We start from the raw sequence: 25573 nt of genomic DNA on the forward strand, positions 1-25573 counted from the left end.
ACATTCTACCTATTTTCCCATCTTATAACTTGGGATGGTTACCATGAAGTAATGAAAAACACAAGTTTCAGTAATGGGATGTCAAAATGCAGGCAGACACTGGATTCAACACATCACCTGGCCAGACTCCAGCTGACATTAGGTCAGCAGCTATATTCGAACAGGCTTCTCCAAAATCCCTCACAGCCCGTACTCTTTCAATGAAGAAAGTCTAGTCATCCACCTGTTCTTAACTGAAGATGTCAGGAATTTTATGCAGAACAAATTACTCAAAGTTAGTCATACTGGTAATATGTAATTTTAAAAGAAAGCTATTTGATGCTTCTCATGGTACTTAGACCTACAGAAATACTTGAAAGAATAAGAGGGGAAAATATATGTATATACACACAGAGAGGTGTACATTATAATAGCAAAAAAATTAATCTTCCAGGACTTATCAACAAATCTTGTTATGAAGATAGTTGGCAGACCAAAATGACACCAAGTAACCCTTCAGAACTAGATGAATTAATGAGTGAAGAAGCATGAGAAATATGTAAAACTTATTGAGGAGTGAAAATGGAACCTCCCTAAATAAAGTAGTATAAAAAAGTTAAGCTAAATTCCCATCAATGGAAGTCTGGTTAAATACACTACAGTATATCAATTTAGCTATTAGAATGAAGTCCATGATACATTTCTAAGAGACATAATTTACACACACAGTGATTTTACAAAATACTCAAAATTTAAAAATTTTAAAGAAATATTATGCACTTTTATATAAAAGTACAGTTGACTCTTGAGCATGGGTTTCAACTCATGGATCCACTTAAACGCATACTTTTTTCAACAAATATGTACAGTACTATAAATGTATTCTCTTCCTTAAGATTTTCTTAACATTTTCTTCTCTCTGCTCACTTTATTGTGAGAATACAGTATATAATACACATAACATACAAGATATGTGTTAGTGAACTGTTTATGTTATCGGTAAGGCTTCTGGAAAATAGTAGGTTACTCAGAGTTAAGTCTTGGGGAGTCAAAAGTTATATGCAGATTTTCAACAGCACTGGAGTTTGGTGCCCCAAACCCCACATTGTTCAAGGGTCAACAGTAAATTGTCAACTTCCAGAAAAGTATTAAAAACATCAAAAGTAATCAAAAGAGTAATACCTGTCAAAATAACATTCTGCCACTTATGACTGTCAAGACTACTTCTCTGCGAACTGACCACATAAACTTCATTATTTGTTAAATTGATTTGTGAAAGAGGAACAAAAAAGTTAAAGTGTAAAGTGCTTTTTTTGAAAACCAAGAGAAAAAAATCCTTATTTCAAAATAGTGTGTTAATTTCTTAATAGTCTTTGGATAAATACTTGAGAGAAAGCAAAACATAGGGCCGGGTTTGGTATTTTGCAACTTTTTGCTATTTCTCCCCTTTTAAAGTAGCACAGTGCTTTACCATATTTTCATAAAACCTCAATGTTAGTTAGCTTTTAAGGGAGGCTCCATAAAATTAGGTCTGTGCTAATTAAAATTTTTCTAAGGCAAACTAGAAGAAATTATTATCTGTCATAAAGTTGAGAGGTGTGGAGAGAAAAATGTCAGAGTAAACTTGGGAGGATTACAAAAAGCTGAAAAAGTTATCTTTGACACACAAAGGCAGTGGGAGAAATAAATTGAAAAATTAAAAAATTAAATCAGGGGCTCTGGCTGGGTAGCTCAGTTGGTTAGAGCATCGTCCCAATATATCAAGGTTGCAGGTTTGATCCTCAGTCAAGGCACAAAAAAAGTTAACCAATGAATGCATAAAAAAGTGGAACAGTAGGCTGATGTCTGTCCCTGACTGATTTTAGAGAGAGAGGAAGGGGGAAGAGACAATCAGTAAATAAAAAATTGGCCTTAGCTGGTTTGGCTCAGTGGATAGAAAGTTGGTCTGCGGACTGAAGGGTCCTGGGTTTGATTCCCATCAAGGGCACATGCCCAGGTTGCAGGCTCAATCTCCCTAGTAGGGGGCATGCAGGAGGCAGCTGATCAATGATTCTCTCTCATCATTGATATATTAAATAAATAATTGAAGGGGGTTAGAGCACAGCCTTTCTCCATCTCACAAATGCAGTAGGAACTAGATTGTTAAGAATGGGAAAGAACCTTAGATAAGTTCTCATATGGGCATATAGGCCCCCAAAGAGCTAGGACTTAAGGCAGCCTCTTTACTTCTTGCACAGGATTCTTTCTGTCACACCTCCTGCCCTTGTCCATCCAGAGCTACCACTTTACTGCCCACGTTCCTCCTAGGCTCATGACCTCTCCCTCCCTCAGGAGAAAGTCAGGCCAGATATAGTGGGCACGAAGCCAGAGCCCACCTGCCCAGCTGCTTCTGCCTTATGGTACCTGGGCACATGGACTATTTGGCTATGGTGGGTTTCTCTTCATGTTAGCAGGGTCCAAGTCCCATGACCATTTCCTTGGCAACAGAGTTTATTGGCATCCTTGGTGGCCTTCATAGAGCAGTGGTTCCAAACATGGGTTATTTTCTAGAGAGTTTTAAAAAATATTCAGATTCTTGGGCTCTGTCCCTAGAACTCTTAAAAAGGGCTGAGCATAGGAAAGAAGCAATATGGGGAAATCCATATTTTTCTTAAAAATATCCCAGCAAGAGCTTGGTACCACTAGTTCTTGAAGGATATCAGGGTTTAGAAAAGTTGCAGTGGGGGACTAGGGATGAAGAATGATAGGGGAGGGAGAAAAAGAAGGCAGACCCTGCTCCATGAGAAAGGCGGGTGGCACTGGCTTCCTGTGTAGGTGAGGTAGGTGATGTGACTAAGGTACACCTGAAAGGCTCTCCTGCCTCCAATTAGCTTACTAACTTTACCAAAAAAAAAGTAAAATGCCTAAATTCCACCATTATAATTTCCTTCCTTCCTTAAAGTTGTGTCACTTGTTAAAATACAAATGCCCCTCAGTACTCAACAGTTTCTCTCTCTGATGCAGCTTCTTTTTCTCCCCACGAAAACAAAGCACGCTCAAGAAGGGGACCCTATTCCTGTTCTGGAAGGGAAGGACAGGGGTCCCTCCCAAAAAGGTCATGACTCAATATGGTGGGATTTGAAACTTGCCTCAAGCCAGCCTTAGGACAGTACCTATTGAATTGTTGTGAGCCCAGCACAGACCTGACCCACAGGAAATGTCAATCTACAGCACTGGACTGTCCTTCCTCCCACACTGATCTCCTGGAATACTCTTCAGCACCGGCTCTAGTTCATTGTTTCTTAATTATTTCATGTATATGCATCATCTCCCCAGCCTGATACAAGAACCTTTGCGATCAGAAGGAATATGATTTCTCTTTCCTCCTGAATACAAACTGCAGCACTGAACAGATAATAGGTCCTCAATAATACATTTACTGACCCACCTGATTAGCAGGGAATAGTGGGGAGCAACACTCTTCACCGGCCATCTCTTTATGACCCTCCACTTCTGAACACTGAACTTTACTTGCCTGTTAAAAGTTTCTTCTTTCCAACTAACTGTCCTTCCAACTAAAATTCTTTCCTCAGCACAGTCTTATTTTTGTTGGTTCTGCAAACATCAATTGACATAAAATTAGCACTGAATATTTTGGGAAAATATCCCTGAGTCCCAAATATGTTTGGGGAAGCTCAAGTTTCCCTTGGTTTCTGGTTGAAAATGGTCTTTGTAAAGAATGAAACTGAGAAATGTTGATTTAAAAAAAGCAAAGATTGAAATATATAAAGACCAATTTAGTTAAAAAAAAAAAAAAGATGAAGGGCTTCAAAGTCAAGCACTTTCATTGTCCACCCTAAAATATTTTATTATAAATAAAAAACTATAGCCAAACTTCCCTTTCTTAGAATAACATGCAATTATTAAATATGAAAGGTGCAGACAGATCAACTGACTTGCTTGTATTTCTATGACTAGCTAATGCCAGAGATGGTTCAATCTCAGCTGCCACTTTGAGAACACTTACTGGTACGTCTCCTAAGAGAGGCAATAAAAACTCATTAACATTTCTTTTTTTTTTCTTTTTTTTCTTTTTATTTCTTTTTCTATTGATTTTTTTTTTTTTTTTTAAGAAAAGAAGGGAGAAAAGGAGAGAATTTCTGAGAGAGAAGCACTGATCACTGCCTCCTGCACGCCCCCTACTGGGGATCGAGCCTGAAACTCAGGCATGTGCCCTGACCAGGAATCACACAAGCTACCCCCTCTGTGAATGGGACTTTGCTCAACCAACTGAGCCACATGGGTCAGGGCTCGTTAACATTTTTGATTGAGTGGATTCTGAAATATCTGGCTTTTTGTGTGATTTAAGCTAATCCAATGTTACTGTGTGAGGTGTGTGTGCACGCTCTTTTCTATTTCCTACTGGTAGAATGCAGAGATTTAAGCATTTAGTTTCTACCCAACATGACAGCTGTTTTCAGGAAAAGACATGCTTCTAGGTGGCTCCTCTTCATTTTTTAAAAGCAGTCAACATACAACTAACTGTTCATGTGAGATAATACTGTTCCCCACCCCCGCCCCCAATCTCATGCAATAACCGATTTCTAAGTGTGGCAACTCCCAAATCTAGTGTAAAGGTACCTATTTTGTTTAAGAGGGGCCAGAATTCACTTATTTTAAATCTAGATTTAGATTGTGTTGAATGTTACAACTCTCACCCCATGAATAACAGTGAATCCTACCCCAGGAGACCTATAGATTTTTATCTCTTAACTATTTTGATCTCAGTCATTCTTTTCTTAGAGGAAAATACTCCAGTGTGCAGTCACTTCATTTGAGGCCAAAATTAGTCAAAGATTTCCCTTTCCTAACACACTTTCTCTTCCTTCCTTTTTATTCCAAGGAAGTGACTGGGTCTTGCACCTTTATTGAAGTGTGGGAGACAAGAATAAAAATAATTTTTAATGTTATTAAAAGAAATTATTTAAGTACTGAGCAAGTACCTCACCATTTCTTTATAATAAATTACACATAAAAAGATCTGAAGTTCAGGTTAATCAACCATTCTGAGTACCTACCAGGAAAGTTATATAACTTGTGAAGGAGTGCAGAAACAAGCGACAGAGCTAGAATTTGAACCTCAATCTCTAAACTCCAAGCTTTTATCCTTTTGATTTTGACGACTCTCTCTTTCCAGTTTGGAGAAGTTTCATAAGCAGTTAGAATTATCACCTACTGAAGACCAGAATTTCAAATGTACCCAATTCCTATAACTACTGACAGGCCGGGGAGGGGGGGGGGACGGGAGGGAGGGAGAGAGAGAGAGAGAACCCTCTTCACTATGATCATGCCCTTTGCAGTATAGCTTTGCAGCTCCTCCTCCTCCCAAATCTAGACTGGCCTTGTAACTTGCTTTTACCAAGAGAATGTGGTGGGAAAAAGAGTTGTCCCAAGCCCAGGCCTTAAGAAGCTTTGCCCAGTTCTTTCCAAGCCCTGCTACTCTGTGAACTAGCTCCGGAGAGCCTGCGGAATAACTAGACGGGGCTGGCCCCCGTCATTAACACAGTCACCAGGCCAGCTGCCACAGGCACACTGAGTGAGCCCAGAGAAATCACGAAAGCAGTGGAGCCTGTCCAGATCAGAACTGCCCAGCTGACCTGTTCACTCATGAGGAATAAGAAACAATTGTTATTTTAAAGCTACTAAATTGTGTGGTGGTTTGTTATAGAGCAAATACTATCTGACACAATACCCAACAAATCCCAATTCGAGCAAGCAAAGAAAGTGAAACAAGGTTCCTTCTAAAAAAAATGGGCCCTGACATGGAAAACCTTGTTGGTATTAAAATAAAAGACATGTTCAACAAATCCTTAGTTATTTCACTTAAATTTGCAAAATAGTACTGAAACATGTGACTTGATCCATTCAAGAATGTGCAAGGTGCTTCAGAGTATATAGTAAGTTTAGATTTGAACATGAACTGTTATGCATTTGAAAATATAAACCCAGAAAGTAAAATCCTTTTAATTGTCGGATTTAATTCATACTGAAGCATAAAACACTATTTTTAAAAGTCCTCCTTTGAAGAGATAGAACCTTTGTATTATAATAGGACTTGCAGGGAATTAATATTCTCTTTAAGAAGCCAAAGATATATAAAGAGATCAGATAATAGAAGCAATGAAATTATTTATAAAGCCCTACCAATTTGTGAAGACATGAGAGGATTGCTCTCCTTCAGACTTATTCTAATTTACCTTAATCAAGTTCCCATGAGTTTCAAATAGTGGAAGAGTGTCTCTGAGTAGAGGAACTTGGTGCTGGGAGAGGGGGAGAGGACCAGATGGGAAGCACTCAGCACCCATTCTAACAAAACACCCATCACATATGCAATTTTCAGTTCCTCTTCAAACATATGCCAAAAAAAAAAAAAAGGTGATAATGGTACTAAAGGTTAAAGTCTCCATTACATAACCAGAATTGCAGGCCTACCTCGAAGAGATTGCTGGTCTGGTTCTCAACCACCACAATAAAGCAAGTTGTAATTTTTTTTTTTTTTTTTGCTGGTGGAGGGTTTTTCCTTCAATTTGTAAAGAATGTAACATCTGAGAAGCACAATAAAATGAGGTGTGCCTGCACTTAGTTTGGAAGTTAAGAGCATAATGGAGCCAGTTTAAGAACTATCAATTAATGAAAAGGATTTATGAATAGGTTGAAATAGCTTAATGAACAGAGTTCTTAAGAAGGAACCTTTGGCATTAATAAGCTGTCTAATCTTAGCCATCTCACTAAAAGTTATAGCTGATACTTCATGAGTGCTTTATAACTGCCAGACACTGTGCTATGTTGTTTACAGGCATTATTTCATTGTGCCCATTTTAAAGAACTGAGGATTGGTAGGGTTATGAACTTGCTCAAGGTCATAAAACTGGTAAACTGATTCAAACCCACAGAATCTGACTGCAGAGTCCTCATTCTTACCCACAAACTATACTAATTGTACTAGCCTTAGTTTCCTCACATGAAAAGTGAGGAGTGGATATCAAGACTGGGTCCAGTTGGAATTCTGTGGTTCTATGACAATGACAGAAGCATATTCCTTAGTGGTTTGTGTTTTTGGTAGTGATAGGGATTGGCACCTTTCCCTAAAAAGGAACGTCCTTGGAGTATATGCTAACATTAACCACTCTATCTAGTCCTTCGCTTCTATGTACACATATGCACAGTAGTGAAGCTAGTTGGGGAAACAAGTCTACTATCCATAAGCATGCACCACCCTGATCAGTTCGCCACCTCCCAGCAAAGGTCTGGCTGCCCTGGGCTTTCTCTTCAGTGCTTGCCAGAGTAAATGTTGACGGAATGGATAAATATCCCACAGCCTCTGCTGGAAAGAGCCTGAAATTGGATACCACTGTTTTAATGTTCTCCACAAATCTTCTGAATGTAACATCCATAGACCATAAGCTCCACAAGTACCGAGACAACATCAGACTTGCTCACTACTGTATCCTTTGCAACTTGAACTGTTTGCATATACTAACTGCTCAGCACAAGTGCTGTTCTTATTGCGGTTACTGGATTTACCCCTAAAAGGGGTAAAATATATGATTAAAGGCAAGGTCATGCTATTAGTTTCCTCTTCTCCATGGTCTTTTGTTCAAATAGCCAACCTAAACTGAATATTGTAAGTGCTAGGTACTGTAATAAAAAACATTCCTCGTCCTTAAGAATGAATCTAGTTGAAGAAATATATATACCAGAAATATATAAAGAAAACAGTATTAACACAACAAGTATTTACTAGGCACCTACTATGTGCTATCACTGAGTTAGGTGTAAAGAACTATGCCTAGCAGTTGCCATAGGACACCTCCCAATACAGGAAAGGGTGCTATGAGTGAGCTACATGAAGGAAAGTGTACGAAGCAGTGGGCATTAAACTGATCTAGAAGGTTACACAATGTTAAAAGCAGAGAGGAGCCCGAGTTTCAGAAGTCCTCAGCTATATCACACACTGGTATGTTGTGACCAATTTTAGCATTTGCAGCAAGGAAGTTTAAAAGCATGTATTTTCAATGGAAAGAAAAATATAAACACTGCCAGGTTACACTGTGACTTGCTGTGATCCTTGTAAAAGTAATCCGGAAATATCTGTTAAAAATTTAAACATACACACCAGCCAGTGTGCTCAGTGGCTGAGTGTCAACCTATGAATCAGGAGGTCACGGTTTGAGTCCTGTTCAGGGTACATGCCCAAGTTGTGGGTTCGAACCCCAGTAGGGGGCATGCAGGAAGCAGCCAACGAGTCTCATAATTGATGTTTCTATCACTTTCTCCCTCTCCCTTCCTCTCTGAAATCAATAAAACAAAACATTTAAAATTTTAAATATACATACCCTTGACTCAGCAACTTTAGGGAATCTATGCTTAGAAACTCAAGCTGTTATATGAAAGGATACACAGAAAAGGTTGTTTATTGGGGCCTTGTTTGTAGTGGCAAAAATCATTAAACAACCTGAATGGAATATTGTACAACTATTAGAAAGAATGGGATCCACATCTGTTGATCTGAAAGGATGTCAGGTGTACTGTTAGGTGAGAAAAAACATGCTGAGAGAAACTGGCATGTGGCATATAATGCTCCTATTCTTATTTAAAATCAGAAAACCCAGGATGCCTTATATGGGGGTGAGGATGGGGAGGGCACAGGCAGGAAGGAGAGAAAAAGGAAAGGAGAGGTGATATAAATAAGTTTATGAACTTTTCTTGGTATCATTTTCCTAAAGGGAATGAACACACGTTATTTTTGTAAATTTTGAAAAGGCATTTGCAAAAATAATAATGGATAAAAACAAGTACAAAAAGAGCCAATTGACAGACTATTCCTATAATCTCGCTTATACTCAGATATACTTCCTTGCATAAAAGATAGATGAGATGGAGTTGCATGAAATTGTGCATAACCCAAACCCTTCTGGGGTTCTGGGGTATTCATGTGGCTCTTTGCTATGTGCCATTTGGCATATGGGTGGTGATGGAAAGACAGAGAACCACTATGTTGTGAGCAACATAACTGCAGACATTTTTTGATTAGGGGAATAAGGTGGAAAGCAGTGTTGTAAAATGACTAATCTGGCAGCCATCGAGTGCAGAATGGATTGAGAAGGGAGAAGGGAAAAGTAAGAATACACTTGGAAGACTACTGAAGTATTAAGAGTTTGAACTAGGGTATGGCCCGTTTGTTTCTGTCGTGCTATCTTCTCAGAGAACAGAAACTTAACGCCCTCCTGTTCGCCAGCCCTTGTCTCTGACACCCCCCCCCCCCCCCCCGCACCAAGTCTTAGGGTCTTTGTGGTCTCAGCTGTGTGTTCCTTATTATCCATTTTAATATTTTAATCTAGATTTCAAAGACTGGTTAGGCTCTCAAACTTAGGGTTTCTTCTTCTAAAAAATTATAAGCTAATCACTAGTTATGTTGTTTTATTTAGGGGTTTTACTGATTTCTCTGGCTTTGACTTAAGAATGTTTACATATTTTTGAGGAATGGCTTCAACAATGATCTCTCATAATTATGATATTCTGTTCTCTGCCTCTACCCTAGTTGACTTGACAGCACAAACTCCTCTCTCCCCGCCCCAATTTAATATTATTGTCTCCTAATTCTTCAGCTCTTCATTCAGTATCTTTTGTGGCTGCGCCCCTTGGGTGCCTTCCAGAGCCCTGTCCTTGGTCCTCCCCTCCTTTTTCCTGAACACTAAAGCAGTTAATTTTTACAAGACCTCATCTGATTTTCTTGCTTCATTAAAACTAACTTGCCTTGCATTTTCTCTCTGCTGTACTGTCTTTACCATGTTAGGTTGAACTTCCCCACCACTCTTAGAAGAGAACTTACTTTACTACCTTCTTAATTGTTGTTATATATAATATAGATAGAATAAGTAAAAAAAAAAAAAAGAGATAGAATAAGTCAAATCCAAAATATAAGTAAGCTGAAGAAAGATAATTTAGAAATTCAGGCAAAAATCAGATACCTCTCCTTCCTTGGAGTATTCAGAGATTACACACACACTTATCCGAAAAATGATTTCTTGCCCGAATTTCTAGATAAATCTATATAAATGCATAGACAGCTACTAGAATAATCTCAATTTGTAAACAAGTGAAAAATGTAAAGATGAAAATTTCTGCTACAAAAGGTTACTGTCCTGAGCAAGACAAAACCAAACAAAGCCAAACCTCAAACTCTACACTTCCAAGCTTTGGTTACCCTAATTTGTTCAACGGTGAAAGTTCCAGAGTTGCTTTAAGAATCTGCAAAAAGCAATCCATTTCAAAGTCCTAGAGCAAACTTAAAGACTGACAACAATTAAAAATACACTTTCTTTATATATATTTTCTCTCTGTATACATAAGTACCTGTCCATCGTAAAATTGACATCCTATCTGGAAAAGATACCCTGGGCTATCATCCCTCTTATCAAACCTGCTGACATTTCCCTTCTCTTGGAAGACAGAGTGCAATCCATCCCTACATATCTTCTTGGTTTACATGTCAAGTTTGTTTATAAGTATATATTCAACATGTATATATTCAGGTGTTACTATGTGCTAGACACTCTTCTACTTGCTGGGAATAGGAGTAAGCAAGACAGACTAGATCACCGATCTCACGAAGCTTACATTCTAGCAGCGTAACAGACAAGACAGAAACAATTAGATACATGGTGCAGAATGGAGGGAACAATGTGTGAAAGAGGCCATTATTTCAGAGGGAGCAGTCAGAAGGCCTCAGCTATGGAGCTGGCATTTTTAAGTGGAGACCTAAAGTAAAGTGAGGGAATGAGCCATGTGGATATCTGGGGGAGGAACATTACAGGCAAAAATTCCTCAGGTTTGGGCTCATGCATCAGGGACCCAGAAATATCTCCTAGAGAAAAAGAAGATATTCTTAAGTGACTAGAAGAAAAAAGAAGTCTTACACCAACGGTGCATAACCTGAGGTTATGCATTAAGGGTGAAAATATTGCTTTCTCCTTGTCTTGCATCACAAATGTATAGGATGACAGTTTGTACATATTAGTTTCCTTCACAGGAGACTGAGGTTTCCTGCTAGCTCAATCACAACTACGCAATCTCATCTGATCAGCTCATACTTTCCATCTTTTTCTTCTTCTGTCTCAGACTCCTTGTTACCTCCTTTTTCATTCCAAATCGCTGAGTCAATTCCTCTGTTTTTCATTCATCCCCACACTTACCTCTATGAAGTTTCAATTATGCCTTCCTTGGGACAAGTTTAACATCCTTCAAGTGCACATTTTAAAAAGCAAATTGGGCGGGAGGTGGAACAGGTATGAAGATCACCAGAACAGCGATTTTCAATCTTTTTCATCTCATGGAACACTTAAACTAAGTACTGAAATTTGGTGACACACTAAAAATATTTTTTGACAACCAGACAAGAAATATAGGTGTAATTTTGGTCTATTCACACCAATGGTTATTGTTGACAACAGTATTGGCTAAAAATAACAACAGCCAACACGATCTAAGGGAAAAGAGGTCAGTGCCCCTGTCTCAATAGTCAGGTATTGCATGTTTTTAAAATTCTCTCAGCACACTAGAGTGCCTCTTACAGCACGGCACGCTGGTTGAAAATCACTGCACTAGAAGATCACCAAAGAGCTCTCTGTGATGTTGGGGACTTTTTTTTTTTTTTTTAATCTTCTTTATCTCTGTACTAGAAGCCCGATGCAAAAAATTCGTGCAAGAGTAGGCCTTCCTTCCCCCAGCTGCCGGCACCGGCTTCCCTCTGGCACCCAGAACCCGGGCTTCCCTTGCAGCCCCAGCTTTGTCAGGAAGGTCGTCCAGAAGGACGTCTGGTCTAATTAGCATATTATGCTTTTATTATTATAGATTCCAATGTCTAGCTCCATGTTTGCTGCTGATAATGGAGCTGGAAGGAACTTTGCAATCATAAGGGTAACCTCCCATTCCACCCATCTCAACAATCCCTTTCTAAGAACAAGCATTTGTGTATCTCTCACCTGTTACCAACACAAGGTGACAGGCTGCTTATATACTTTCCAGTGTTCACACAGAACCACAAGCATAGAAAAATCTAATTTAACCAGACACTGGAATTAGAATTTAGAGCTTTCATTTTCTTTTTCCAGGAGTCTCTTAGTTCTAACTTTTCCCTTTGCCTTCACTTTTCTCTTTTAAATATGTCTGTGGCACCCCCAAAGCACTGTGCAGTCCTATTAAATGACATTATTGGTTAAAAGGGTCACGCATTTCTGATATACTGAATTAGAGATTTCACCTATTTTCCTTGCCTTTCCTTTAAAATCATTTCTTAAATTTGGTACCCACAAACTATACCAACACAAGCCCATTGTACGTGTTTAGTTATAAGAAACATTTTCTACCTAAATGAAAACTCCATCAACCTTCATGTTAACAGAATTGGGAGATTTAAAGAGTAAAAATATAAAACCAAAATTAGCAATAAAGCAATTCTGCCATGCTATAATGGCTCTGTAGCCCCTCTCCTTAGCCAGTGAAAACTTGTAAGTCATTTTTGAGGGAGAAAGAATATTTGAGAAAAAAGGTTGTTGTCTGTACAAACACAGGAAACAAAGTTCTTAAGCCACAAAGAATTTCAGCACTAACAGCATGGGTACAAAAGATATATCCTATTTTTAGTCCCACTGCGTGTATCTTTATGATTTCAAAGGTTGGTGGGATCCATTCCAAGTCTAGCATTTTACGAATAAACATGACTAAATTAAAAAACACACACAGTAATAACAACCAAATTTCAGTTTTTATTTTTTTATGCCTTTAAAAAAGTTTATATTAATTTGAGAGAGCGGAAGAGAGGGAGAAACATTGATTGTCTGCTTCTTGCATGCCCCCTATTGGGGATCTAGCCCGCAATCCGAGCATGGGCCCTGACTGGCATGGAACCTGCTACTTCTCATGCATGGGGCAATGCTCAACCAACTGAGACACACAGGCTAGGGCCACTTAGTTTTTAAAAGTACTTTCACTAAGATAGCAGAAAGTTTCTTTTCAGGTTATGAGGAATAAAATAGGAAATATGTGAAGTTTACATAATTCTTAAACTATTTTAAGGGTATAAATAATTTTAGTAGACTTGAGTTGTTCTTGTCATAATGATTGTCAGACATTTAATTCCCTGATACATGGAGAACAGGAATGGGAAATTAAACTATTTTGGAGATTGTTGCAGAAATTTACATTTATTTATATCATCACAGGCTAAGGCAAAGACAGGCCCATCTTACTTACTAGACAAAAACTAGTCGTAAAAAAAAAATCAGGTGTAGAGGTAATCTTTATTTTTTGTGAACTATGTCAGGAAAAGGGAATATATAAGGTAACATAAAGGTCCTTGATAGCTTAAAGGGAACAAACCAGAATTTAACCACTTAAGCACCATCCACTTCAGATTAGTCACCTTGGGAAGCTAAGTGCTTATTTCAGGGTTATTCAACACAGTTTTAAACATCTTCTATAGAAATACCTACATGGGTCTTTTTCTTTTTTTAATAACCTCAATGAAATCAAATGTTGTAATTTTGGAGAGAATTAAAATTCTGTATTTCCGGAAGAACTCAAAAAATTTAGAATCACATAAATGATCAAGCTACTAATAAGTAATATATTCGGTACATTTTCTTTTAAAAATATATATTTTTTTATTGATTTCAGAGAGGAAAGGAGAGATAGAAACATCAATGATGAGAGAGAATCATTGATTGGCTGCCTCTGGCATGCCCCACACCGGGGATCAAGCCCGCAACCCAGGCATGTGCCATGACCGGAAATTGAACCATGACCTCCTGGTCCATAGGTCAACGCTCAACCACTGAGCCATGCCGGCCAGGCTCAATACATTTTCTGATTAAGCAAGAATATTTAGGTATTACTAAATACAGTGTAATGAATGAGTCCAGTTTTCTTTTATGGCTTACAAGGTGGTTCTGAAGGCAATTTCAGAAAAGGAATAATACATATAGCCTCCTATGGTGGAGGCTTAGAAATACAACTTTTATTTTGGGTTTTCTGTTTTAAACAAAATTAATCTATTTTATAGTCACACTTTGTCCTTAATAAACTCAGCTAGATTCCTGTTGACAAATTTCATGTAGCGTTCTAATTAAATTTTTTGAAGTTTCTCTTTAAGAAAGCTGCCTACAAACAAAGTTACAGTTTATATTGGTATGTTTACCAATTTAAAATACCATTTCTGTACTTGGCTCTTTGTCATATAAAAAAAGAGTTTTGTCTTAAGTTTTTTTCAACCACTTGTTATTAAAGAAAATGTTAGTAAGTGTAGTTTACAAATAAGTTTCATAATTCTCAAAATTTATGCACTTAGGATAAATTTTGATATTCATCACAGTCAGAAGCTCCGTTTCACACATCTTTGCTAAATATAATAAACATAAAAAGAATTTAAAGCTGATAACTTCATTCCCATTTTCAGGAAATGAATAAGAATCTTTATATATTTGTTTTTAAAAGATTACCTGACAATAAAACAGAAAAGGGATATTCTAGCTAGAGCACTTATTAATAAAAAGATCACACTGTGGGTGAAGTTATCAATATGGCTATTAAATTTAGAGGCTTAACCAATATTTGACAAAATCCATGGAAAAGCTAGCAATAAAAAAATCAATGTAAATATGATGATCTTGGCAGCAGAGAGCTTTAAAGATAGTAGTCCATATGAAATTAGGATCCATGTGCCTTCAAGTATCACACATAATATGCACTGAAAAAGTCTAAATACTTGATGAATAGAAAATACCTACACATGCAGATGCCCTAATGTATTCAGCCAATGGGGGTCATGCTGGTTTGTACTCAATAGATTTGGCAGAGCTTTAAAAATTCCACCTTGAATTTTTATAGTACATTTTAATTTTCAAAGTAAACACCCATGCTATAAGGCAGAAATGCTGGGTGTTTTTACTATTTTACAGAAGCTGAAACTTGACAGAAAGCAATAAATTATTACACAAATATAAGCAGGAGAGCAGAGGTTTGATCCCATTTCTCCTTTAAATATTTAAAGATTCAATTATGACAAAAATTTTAAAGGTCTAGGAGGAATTTCTATCACAATATTAAATTATATTTCCCGCCCTAACCGGTTTGGCTCAGTGGATAGAGCGTCAGCCTGCAGACTGAAAAGTCCCGGGTTCGATTCCGGTCAAGGGCATGTACCTTGGTTGCGGGCACATCCCCAGTAGGAGGTGTGCAGGAGGCAGCTGAATCGGTGTCTCTCTCATCGATGTTTCTAACTCTCTATCCCTCTCCCTTCCTCTCTGTAAAAAATCAATAAAATATATTTTAAAAAAAATTATATTTCCCTACAAAACAGTATTAACTTTCCCTGACTTTTCTTTTTTTTTCTTTAAATGTCTCACCTGTAAAAATAAGGTAAATAACAGCTGACTCTGTAATACATAGATATTGACAGAATCACTAACTTAATATAGGAAGTAGAATTAAAAACCTTTATAGGGCTATTAAGAGGTTTAAATGAGATGAATGTATACAAAGTCCTCTGCTGCCACATAATTATTATGTTCAATATTAGAAAAAGAGGGTAAAGATATACTAAAAAGAATGTGAATACTGTATATTTTTAAAAATCTAAACTAGTTGTTTCATAAACCCCTACCTAATCTGTATCACGTTTCAGGTCTCTAGAACTAGAGACCAGGTGTTAAAAAGAAGCCCCCTGGGGAGCTTAGATACTGAGGATTAGGATGTTCAACCCAGCAACACCACTAACTAATTCTGTGATCTTTCTCTAGACACTCTCTATGGATGAAAACATAAGAATATGGGGAGTCAATGAACTTGTAAGTTCCTTTAACCTCTCATCTAAAATCATTGTTATCTAACACATAAATCCAGTTCTGAGAATCCACGGGACCCTCACCTCTCTGGCACTGCTAACAACAGTGTTTACATATGTCTATGTACCACCAACTACATTATTTTAAATTTTTATCTCATAAAAATACCAAATCTAGGTTCATTTTTTCCTCTTATCTTTATAATACACCGAAAAAAAAAATGCCCAAGAACCAACTTTGTGTACCATTCCCTACCACAATTGCCTCCGTCACTAAAGTGATGTTAAGAGGATTGTAGAATTTTAAACAGAAACACATACACACACATCTTGAAAATAATTACTAGATAATTGTAAAAGTATTTTGACTCCAAAACACCTAATTACTCAAGGTCATAGACTGGCTCAGCTCAGCCTTTGAACTCAAGTCTTATTTTTAGTCTAGTTATTTTCTACTATTTCTATTATTTAATAACTAAATCAAATGTTTGGAAGGGATTAGAGGGTTGTTTTTTTTTTAAGCACCAAATTTGCAATTTAAATCATCTTGAAATTAAGAAAGCCCTTATTCCCAGTAATTACAAAACAAAACAACAAAACATTACAACATCAACAAAGTAAAACAGTGTTCATAACAAACTGGTAGAGCTTTAATGTTCCATATGTGACCATCATAAGGTCATAAGTCATTGCATTGCCCCAAATATGAATAATAAATCATGAACTAAATTATTTGTTCATTTCACAATAGCTTTTAAAAATTGGCTATCAAATAAACTTTCATAATAGATACAGTTAAATATTATGGAAAAATTATGAAATAAACTAGAATAAAGGCTAATTTTATTTTAAAAAGAAATAAAAGTAATCATATATTGTAACTGTATGTCCTAAACATTGCATACTTAGGTTGAACTCTCAAATTGTTAGTTACAAAAATAAAAATTCTATGTAAGATACTGTGATACACATTTACAACTAATCATATTATTAAACCTTTCTTTCCCCATCTATACATATTTGGTGTACTGCAGGGTAAATGAAATAAATCCTATATAATAAAGAGCTAATATGCTATTTAGACCTGACGGTGGAACAGCCTTCCAGAACAACCATCCGGAAGGACCAGTGGGCGGGGCTGCAGGGCCACAAGGCAACTGGGGCCTCAAGGGCCGAGCCCCTTGCATGAATTTCATATATCGGGCCTCTCGTTCTAAAGTAAAAGGTATGTTTATTAAATTTGCTGCACTGTAGACACTATTAATCTTGTTGAAACTTGTTGAAAAGAAAAAATATTTTAAAGCACTCAAAATTAGTATTTGAGCTACTCTGTAAAAGTATGTTTAAGCATGCAGCTCTACCAAGATAATCAGCCATTAATATTTAAACTGGCTAAGAGATAAATTAGGGGATGACACACTTCCATTCAAAATAATTGGTTTTAAGGACCATAGTGCAATATAGTTTAAAAGATTGTCTAGCAATTGCAGAACCCTATAATTTATTCTACATATAACCCAGCATTAAATGAAAATTTAATAACCTAGCAAAAAGTACACAACCCATGGAAATATATTACTAAAGGAAAGGGTTGATTCCATAGTCAGATGACAATGAATATAAAAGCATGCTATAAAATATGAAGTGGTTATAACAATAAGATACCATCATTGTTTCAACTACATTCCAGTAATTAGATTTTCATTGATTAAATAGCAGCTTAAATAAAAACTAGACAAATATGAACTTGATCTTAGCTGAAGTAATCTAAAAAGAATTAAAATGTTCATTCCATCCTTTTTTTGGGTAATAAAGTCTAGCAAAAGCCAACGACATAACCAGATAAACAGGGCTATACTGCCACAATTAGCTTTCGATTTCTTTCTCAAATTAAAGACACTAAAGTGTAATCCTGGCTGATACAATCATTTATACATAAACAGAGCTCCAAATTTTTCTCTTTTTAGTTCTCTGAATTAATGACAGTTGGCCAAATTGTTGGTTTCTGGAATTGTTCTTGATATTTCTAAACTTGTCTCCTACCATTCCACACTTATGCTCCTTCCTATCCCAAACCCCGCCACCCTGCCTTCCCCATAACACTCATTAATTCAAAAACTCCATTGGAAATCCTGTATTTAAAGGGCATTTGTGATGGTAGTGAGGAAAAAAGGAGGCAACCTGACAAAAATTACTTGTTTGGGGATTGAAATCACTGTCTACAATGAATTTTGAATTTGAACTGCAATAAAATTGAACATTTTCTAAATTATACCTTAATGTGTAAAATGAATTTTAAAAATCACCATTAAAAGTCAAACTCTAATCCAGTTTAGCATAGAAACAATCACACACAATTCAAAGGGAAAGGAGCCCTAGCTGGTTTGGCTCAGTGGGTAGAACATTGGCCTGCAGACTGAAGGGTCCCAGGTTCGAGTCTTGTCAAGGGGCACATGCCCAGTTGTGGGCTCGATCTCCAGTAGGAGGCAGCTGATCAATGTTTCTCTATCATCATAGATGTTTCTATCTCTCTCCCTCTCCCTCTCCCTTCCTCTCTGAAATTAACAAAAATATATTTTAAGAAGGGGGGGACACTAATGAATCTTTTCTTTAATGAAAGTCCTCCACAGGAATATTTTTATTTAGTTGAAAAATACAAAATCTACGTAAAATAAATTAGAAAAAAAAGAGAGAGAGAACAGTTGGCTCTGTGAAACTACAAAAATAAGGAGTGTGGGCTTTTAAACCCTCTGTAAAGGTTAATAAGGAATTGATATTTTTCAGATATAGCTTAATTCAACAAATTTCTTAAAAATTCTTTTGCAACACAATTCACAAATATATATATATATATATATATATAACTATATATATTTTTTTCCATGACTCAGAAATATGGAAGCAAGTGCCCTTTAATTTGGCAAATACCTATAAATACTGCATTACACAATTATCAGGATGTCCTTAGAAGAATAAAAGCACAAACCTGTTTTTCCTATTTAATTTGTTCACTTAAATAGTAGTATACAATGAGAACTCACTGCTAATTAAAATTTGGTGTGATCTTTAAAGAAGGAAAAAATGTGTTTTAAGAAATATGCCCCAGACTTATTTTAAACCCAATGTAAATTAAGATTTTCTAACAACTAGGCTATTTTAATCACCTACAGTCCAGAGTGGATAAGCCTTATGTAACCAACCAATTAATACAGATGCTCTTTCACATCAGGCACTCATACTAAAATAAATCCTTTTCATCCAATCTCTAAAATCTCAAAAGGCCCCTACAGTGATCTCTACCCACATATGAATTCCACTATTAATACAATATGCATTTAACCTACATTTATGCAAAGTCATAAAATTTATAGACACTCAATATTATACTGAAAGTGGTCAGACTAACTAAAATATCTGCAACACCAACAGACAAAAAAAAACACATCATTATAATAAAAATCACGTTATCAATTACAAAAATATCATGGGTTAGCCAAAGAAACATCACCAGAAATAATTTCAATAAAATCTGACCACACGTTAGTCACACATTTCTGTAATCATTCCACACTAAATTCATACACCGAAATACACAGTGTGAGTTACCTTTTTAAATCTTTTACTAATACAGCCATAGCAAAGTACAGGGTTTAAAAAAAGATTCTTACCATAAAGCTGAAAATAAATAAGCAAAAGCAAATCTCCTTTAACATTTAGCAATCATTTTATATGAGTGAATATCAGGAATATTAAGATTAAAAAAAGACATTGAAAGAGTCATTGCTAGAACCTATGGGAGGGTAGGGGAGGGGGACAGGAAGAATGTAAAAAAGTATCCAATAAAAAGGGGATAAATAAATTCAAAACAAAATATTTTCCTTATGCCTCCTCTACTTCCGAGGAAACATTCTATTCAATGTTAATAATAAAAATGAGCAAGGGACAGAATTTGCTCTACTTATCCCGTGTATGTATAGGTCTTCATTTTCATTATCTTAATAAAATTAGACACACATGCAATTAATGAGAAAGGTTAAAATAGACAAATTTTTGTAGCTTCATTAGGTGCTAATCATCAGAGCCCTAAACCCCAAGACTGAGTTTACAAATTCATCTTGCATCCTTCTTTCTCTCCAATGATCTTATGCCTCAGAAACCTTTAACACCAAAGTTTCAGCATAATCCCAGTAAAAGCTCTAACTCCACCTGAAACCATTTACTTCCCTGCCCCTTCTCAGCAGTTTCGCCCTCAGTGCTAACGTGAAACAATGTTGAAAATCAAATTATGCAGAAATGTGCCTTCATCGATGTTACAACTTTATGCTAAATTCATTGAATTTCAGTATTTAAAAAGCATATTAAGTTATAATGGCTAGTTCATTTTACTTAACGAATGTATATGAATATCAATAAGATTTCTCCTGTTTTACTATCAATGAATGAACTCGTAACTTGACTATGTTCAATCACAACATTCATAATTTTACAATTTAATGTGGTAATTGGAAACTGTGCTATGTTTACACATCAGAAGGAACTACCTTCCGCACTAGACGGTATAGCTTAGTGGTTGAGTGTCATCCCATGTATCAAGAGGTCATCCTCGGATTCCCATTCCTGCAGGGGTTGGGGGCTCCATCCCCAGTAGGGGGCATGCAGGAGGCAGCTAGTTTATTTTCTCTCTCTCTCTCTCTCTCTCTCTCTCTCTAAAGTCAATAAAAACATATTCTTTAAAAAAAAAAGAGTTAAAAAATGAACTACCTTCCCCTCAAAACAGTGTGAATTTTTTTTAAGCTTTCTGAGAAAAAAGTTTAGGTGTCATCTTAAAAAGTCAAATTATTATTTCTTTTTATGTAAAAGGAATGCAGGTGAACTTATTAGCACTTAATATTTTTATATCAAAAGTCAGAAAGTCTGTACTCAATACAGTTGTGGTCTCAACATATTGATTTATCTGCTAATCATCAGGGTCACGGTCATACCTAATGTTTGACTAGAACCGAATAGAATATAGAGAGGAGAAAGCAACCAATTTTAGTTTATGTCAGGGTTGTTGTTTGGAAACAATAGAGTAATTCAATGATGGTTAGAAAAGAAACATTGTTTCAATTTATTTGGAAGAAGCTTTGTTCTGGGTAATCATAATTCCCAATGTTAATGCCAAAAGGTATAAAATTTTCAAACATTACCAAATAAGTCTCTACAAATTATTATACCTTATCACTAGGACACACACTACGGGTTTATAATTCAAATCACACATCAGCATAAAAATAATTATTGCATTAGATATTAAAGAATCTCGAAAGAGCCACATCATCATAAGGTTGCTATGAGGCTCAAATTAAAAATATGAAGGTACTTTCTTTACATGTCATAAATTACTATAAAGTAATTATAATGATCTATGAGCAACTATGTTCACCTGACTTATGCTCCAGATCCCATGGGGCTTAACGAAAGTTCATTGTAAATGGAAAATAACCTTGTTCCATGCATTTTTTATAGTAAGGAAAATGGTAACGATACCTTGGTAATTATCAGACCAAAATGCATTAATAATCCCTAAGCGTTTCCTAAAATATATTATTTTACTTTGCACAATTACATGTTTTATATAAATCAATATAATAACTTCTTACAGATAACTTCCTACAGATAGCTTAGTCAAATCAACCAAGCACATTCAACCAGGCATTCCACTGCCAAAAATTTGAGATTAAAAAATTTAAAACACGGCATGTCTTCTAACATTGAAACAGAATAGTTTATGTGGTAAGAAACATCTCAAATCTCTTTACTGAAAACATTTTCAACCTCAATTCAGAATGACAGCAATTCAAAGCTGGAGTAGTGTTCTTTTATAGGAAGATAATTATTATTTAAATAATAGACTAGTAGTAGGTTGCTTACATTTAGACACACAAAAACCAAGGTGTTATTTTTCTGATGAGAAACAACTAAGCCTTTTAAAGGAATAAAACATAGCCTAAATCTAAGTGTAAAATTCTTCCCGAACAAGAAAAGCTTCCTATTTAAGGAAGGGAAGAAGAGACACCTCTGTTAGGACATCCCTTTAACAGAAAAAGTATTTTAAAGGAAGTTTTAAATAAAATCTCCAGTGATTAGTTAATGGGAACAATGACTATCACTAACCTTTAAGAAAAAACTTGAAATGCTTATGTACAAATAAATCACTGTGTCTACTATACCTTTAAAAAAACAACCACCACTGATTGTCTCTACAATCACATTTTAAAATATTTTCCTTCACACACAAAATGTGGTATACAACCCGGTATTTATCTGAATTGGGGATGAGGTGCAGGTACAGAACTACCAACAGGTACATCTAAATTTAGAACTTTTTCCCAGTAATTCCATTTTAATAGATCCTTTTGATGTCAAACAGAAATGTCAGTACACTTATAAATGACTGAGAAAAAAGAAACAAAGAAAAGCATCAAATGACGATGAGAATTGAAACTTAATATTTGCCATCAGTTTCTACTTAACAAGTTGGGGGATCATTTGAAAGTAAAATTTTGTTTTGCATCATGTTGCCACCAATTCCTTTTTTAAAGAGACTGATCAGCAAACAAGACTTGGCTACTTTACGTCAGGAACCTCATAAGCAAGTCCTTTGCCTAATAGTATGGTCCCATACATTGTTCACTGCATTACTCTGACTTATTGTTAGTACTTCTAATTTTTAACCCTTTAATCTCGTTACATTTCACAAGTGTGCAAATACAGCAGCACAACTCTTGGTTATGTAAAGTATAAAGGGTTCTTTTCATTGTAATGTAAGCGTATTCTAAAACAGCTTAAATGAATATGCACAATGAACATGCTGTATCTGCAAACATTAAAACCTCTTGAACTTATACAATTTTTAATTAAGATACCTGTTAATGAGCAGTATTTTTTTAAATAAAATTTTCAACCATTGGCCAATGGGATACTGAACGCCAATATTCAGACAAAAACTTGAAATGGTTATGTATAAAAATATCCCTTAGGCTGTCTACCATGTCTACTTTAAAAAACTCCTTAAACTTATTCACATGAAGCACATTAATTGCTGGAGAAAACATACAAATAAATGAATATTTAAATCTACCAATCTGTCTCAGACTTAAGAAATAGAAAACCAATCTTACCTTGAATAGCCATTAGAAAAAACCGATCGCCCCGGGAAGTTCAAAGTTCCCAAGGAAGTCAAGTTGTCATCTCCAGATCCTTGGCACCTATTCCAATTTTCTGAACCAACAGGGATTGGTGGAATGACATTAAAAACAGGTTTCTGATCCTGCTGTTGAGAAAGGGATGCTGTATTCATGTCATAGTGATACATCTGTCCCCCAGAGGTACTCACACCGTGAACAGAAATGGCAGACATTTTATTACCAATTATATTTGCCCCAGAAAAACTTTCCTGACAGTAAACTGGGCCCAGTCTCTCCTGCTTAATTACTCCAGGGGTGCAGAGTTCGATGAAATCATCTTCTTTTTCTGTTTTCACTTGGGGCAGTGTCACGCTGCTGGGGCTTGGCAAGATCAGATCTCCATTATCCTTAATTTTAGGTTTAGTATCTGTTAAAACGAGAGGCTTACAGTCCTCATTTGAGTTTCCTTCCAAAAGGAATGGATCATCCTCTCCTCCCAAAGGAGAAAGCAAACAGTTTTCATCTATCAAGAGGTCTGGTCTCCAAGGGCTCTCATTCATCTCTTTACCTGGGGACCCAGAAGGAAACTCCAAATCCTGCAAAATGTCGAAGGTTCTTTGGTCTGTGGTATACAACTTCACATTGCCACCGTTGGTGCCAGTCTGGCTCTTCAAATTCTGCTGCTCTGAAGATGCATCAGACTGTGTTTTTGGAAACTCCTCTGTGGGGGCAACAGAAACAGTAGCAGAATCTGAACTCTTGGGATTCTCTGGAACAATGGTCGACTTATTGAGGTTTGCAATGCTTTCTTCCAGAAGCCGAAAGTCTGTTTCCCCAGAGGAAAGGCTGATTTGGCCCGGTTGTGGGAATCCCAGCTCATTTCCCATCCCTTTTGTTTCTGTCTCTCCCATATACAGTCCCATTGAGAGTGAAACTGCCTGGGACAGATCTGGCTGCTGCGCATTGCTTCCTGAGCCTTTTGGAAAATCAACCAAAAGTCGTTGCTGCTTGGAGTCTGACAGAGAAGCAGCAGCCAGTGAGGATGAAGATGCAGAAACCTTCACAGTAGCTCCTCCCCTTAGGGTTTTATAGAAGTCCATCACTTTTCCTCTCTCCCCAACAAGCACACTGCTGGGGATTTCTTCTCTACTGGGGGAGCCTAATGGTTCCTTCGAGTCCATCAATGAATATCAGCTACAAAAAAAAAAAAAAGAGGGGGGGACAAAATAAGCTATAAAGTCACATTATCTCTGTGATCCGATTAGTAAGAGCTTGTTAAATAAACCTTTTAGTTAACCCTGAATCTAATTCCTCGTTATCAGAAGAGTAGTTTCTGTCATCCAGAATAATAAAAACCATGCATGTCATGTCCCCTGCTCCCATTCAGTGTGCCACACTTACAAGTACAATACGGTCCATTTGCATGGCTAAGAACAAAATTGTATCAAACTAAGCTTGGCTATTCATCCTGACACTCACAGAACTGTAACTTTGTTAATTATAGACATTATCATTCATTACATCTGATTATTCTAAAGGTTAGAGTTTATGCCAAAGTACTTAATTAAAAAAAAAAAGAACAATGATGATTAAAATTCCTGCCTCTTTTCAATCAAGGCTTTTCTGAGAATCAATACACATAAAATTTGATAAGAATTATGATAGAATTCTTTATCTGATTATTGCCCAATTCCCCTCCTACTAGCTGGCTAGTCATACATTCAAACCTTTTAGTACAACCTCCTAGTAAATCATGCACATTTTATCTGAAAAATAAACGATGATTCTGCTTATCTTCCAATAGGCTAGGAAAAGGCTCTTATTTTTAACTCATATTTCTTATTGAATGTACTGTTGAATAGTGCCTGCCTTCAAATTTGACATACCAAATGAAATACATTGTATAAAGGCCAACTAAAATTTAGATTTTTAAAAGCAGAAGAGAATATAGCTCTTTTTACTACAACTTTAGCTTATTTAAATATAATAAATGCAGTGCCTCTCAATCCGTACAACACAATAAAATATAGATGACGCTACATTTCTTTAAAACTGCTTAAGATCCTCAGTATAAAACAATATATTTCTAAATAAAGACGTTTCCTTTCCAATTTTTTAACTACTGAACAAGAGAAACCCAAAACTCTAAAATCATATCCGTATAAATCCACGCGGGAAAAAATCCTGTAAAAATGCTGATAATTTTCTCTGCATTCTAAACCTTCACCTATGACAACTCTGAGCCTATTCTCAAGACGGTTAGGTTGCTAGTCTATTAATAATCAGGATGTTTTTTAAAAAACGGGCAAAGACTTTGATAAGCATATTTGCGACATGATAGTCAAATCTCACCCAAATGAAAGGAAACTTGTCCTGTACAGAGACTTTAAAAAAACATCAACTTCACTGGCCCTCACTGAAAATGGAGTGCGATGAAGGTAGAAGGGTGAAATGTGTCGCTACAAATCTTGGTGGTAAATTGCTTATCGCCCCCTCCCCGCCCTTTTATCTGATAACGATCTTTAAACACTAGGCATCCAGTGGA

General features: G+C 36.4%; 1 protein-coding gene across 4 annotated transcripts in view; it reads right to left on the reverse strand.

Moving 5' to 3' along the window:
• NR3C1 (nuclear receptor subfamily 3 group C member 1) overlaps positions 1-25573 on the reverse strand; it is a 124386-nt gene that overhangs the window by 91915 nt on the left and 6898 nt on the right. For all 4 annotated transcript variants that reach the window (XM_054718003.1, XM_054718000.1, XM_054718002.1 and 1 more), the window contains exon 2: positions 23023-24222. In XM_054718003.1, coding sequence (XP_054573978.1) covers positions 23023-24209 — 1187 coding nt within the window. In that variant the 5' untranslated portion in view covers positions 24210-24222. The remainder of the gene's footprint in view (positions 1-23022; positions 24223-25573) is intronic.

The sequence above is a fragment of the Eptesicus fuscus genome, chromosome 6 (genome assembly GCF_027574615.1).
Source record: "Eptesicus fuscus isolate TK198812 chromosome 6, DD_ASM_mEF_20220401, whole genome shotgun sequence".
NCBI classification, from domain to species: Eukaryota; Metazoa; Chordata; class Mammalia; order Chiroptera; family Vespertilionidae; genus Eptesicus; species Eptesicus fuscus.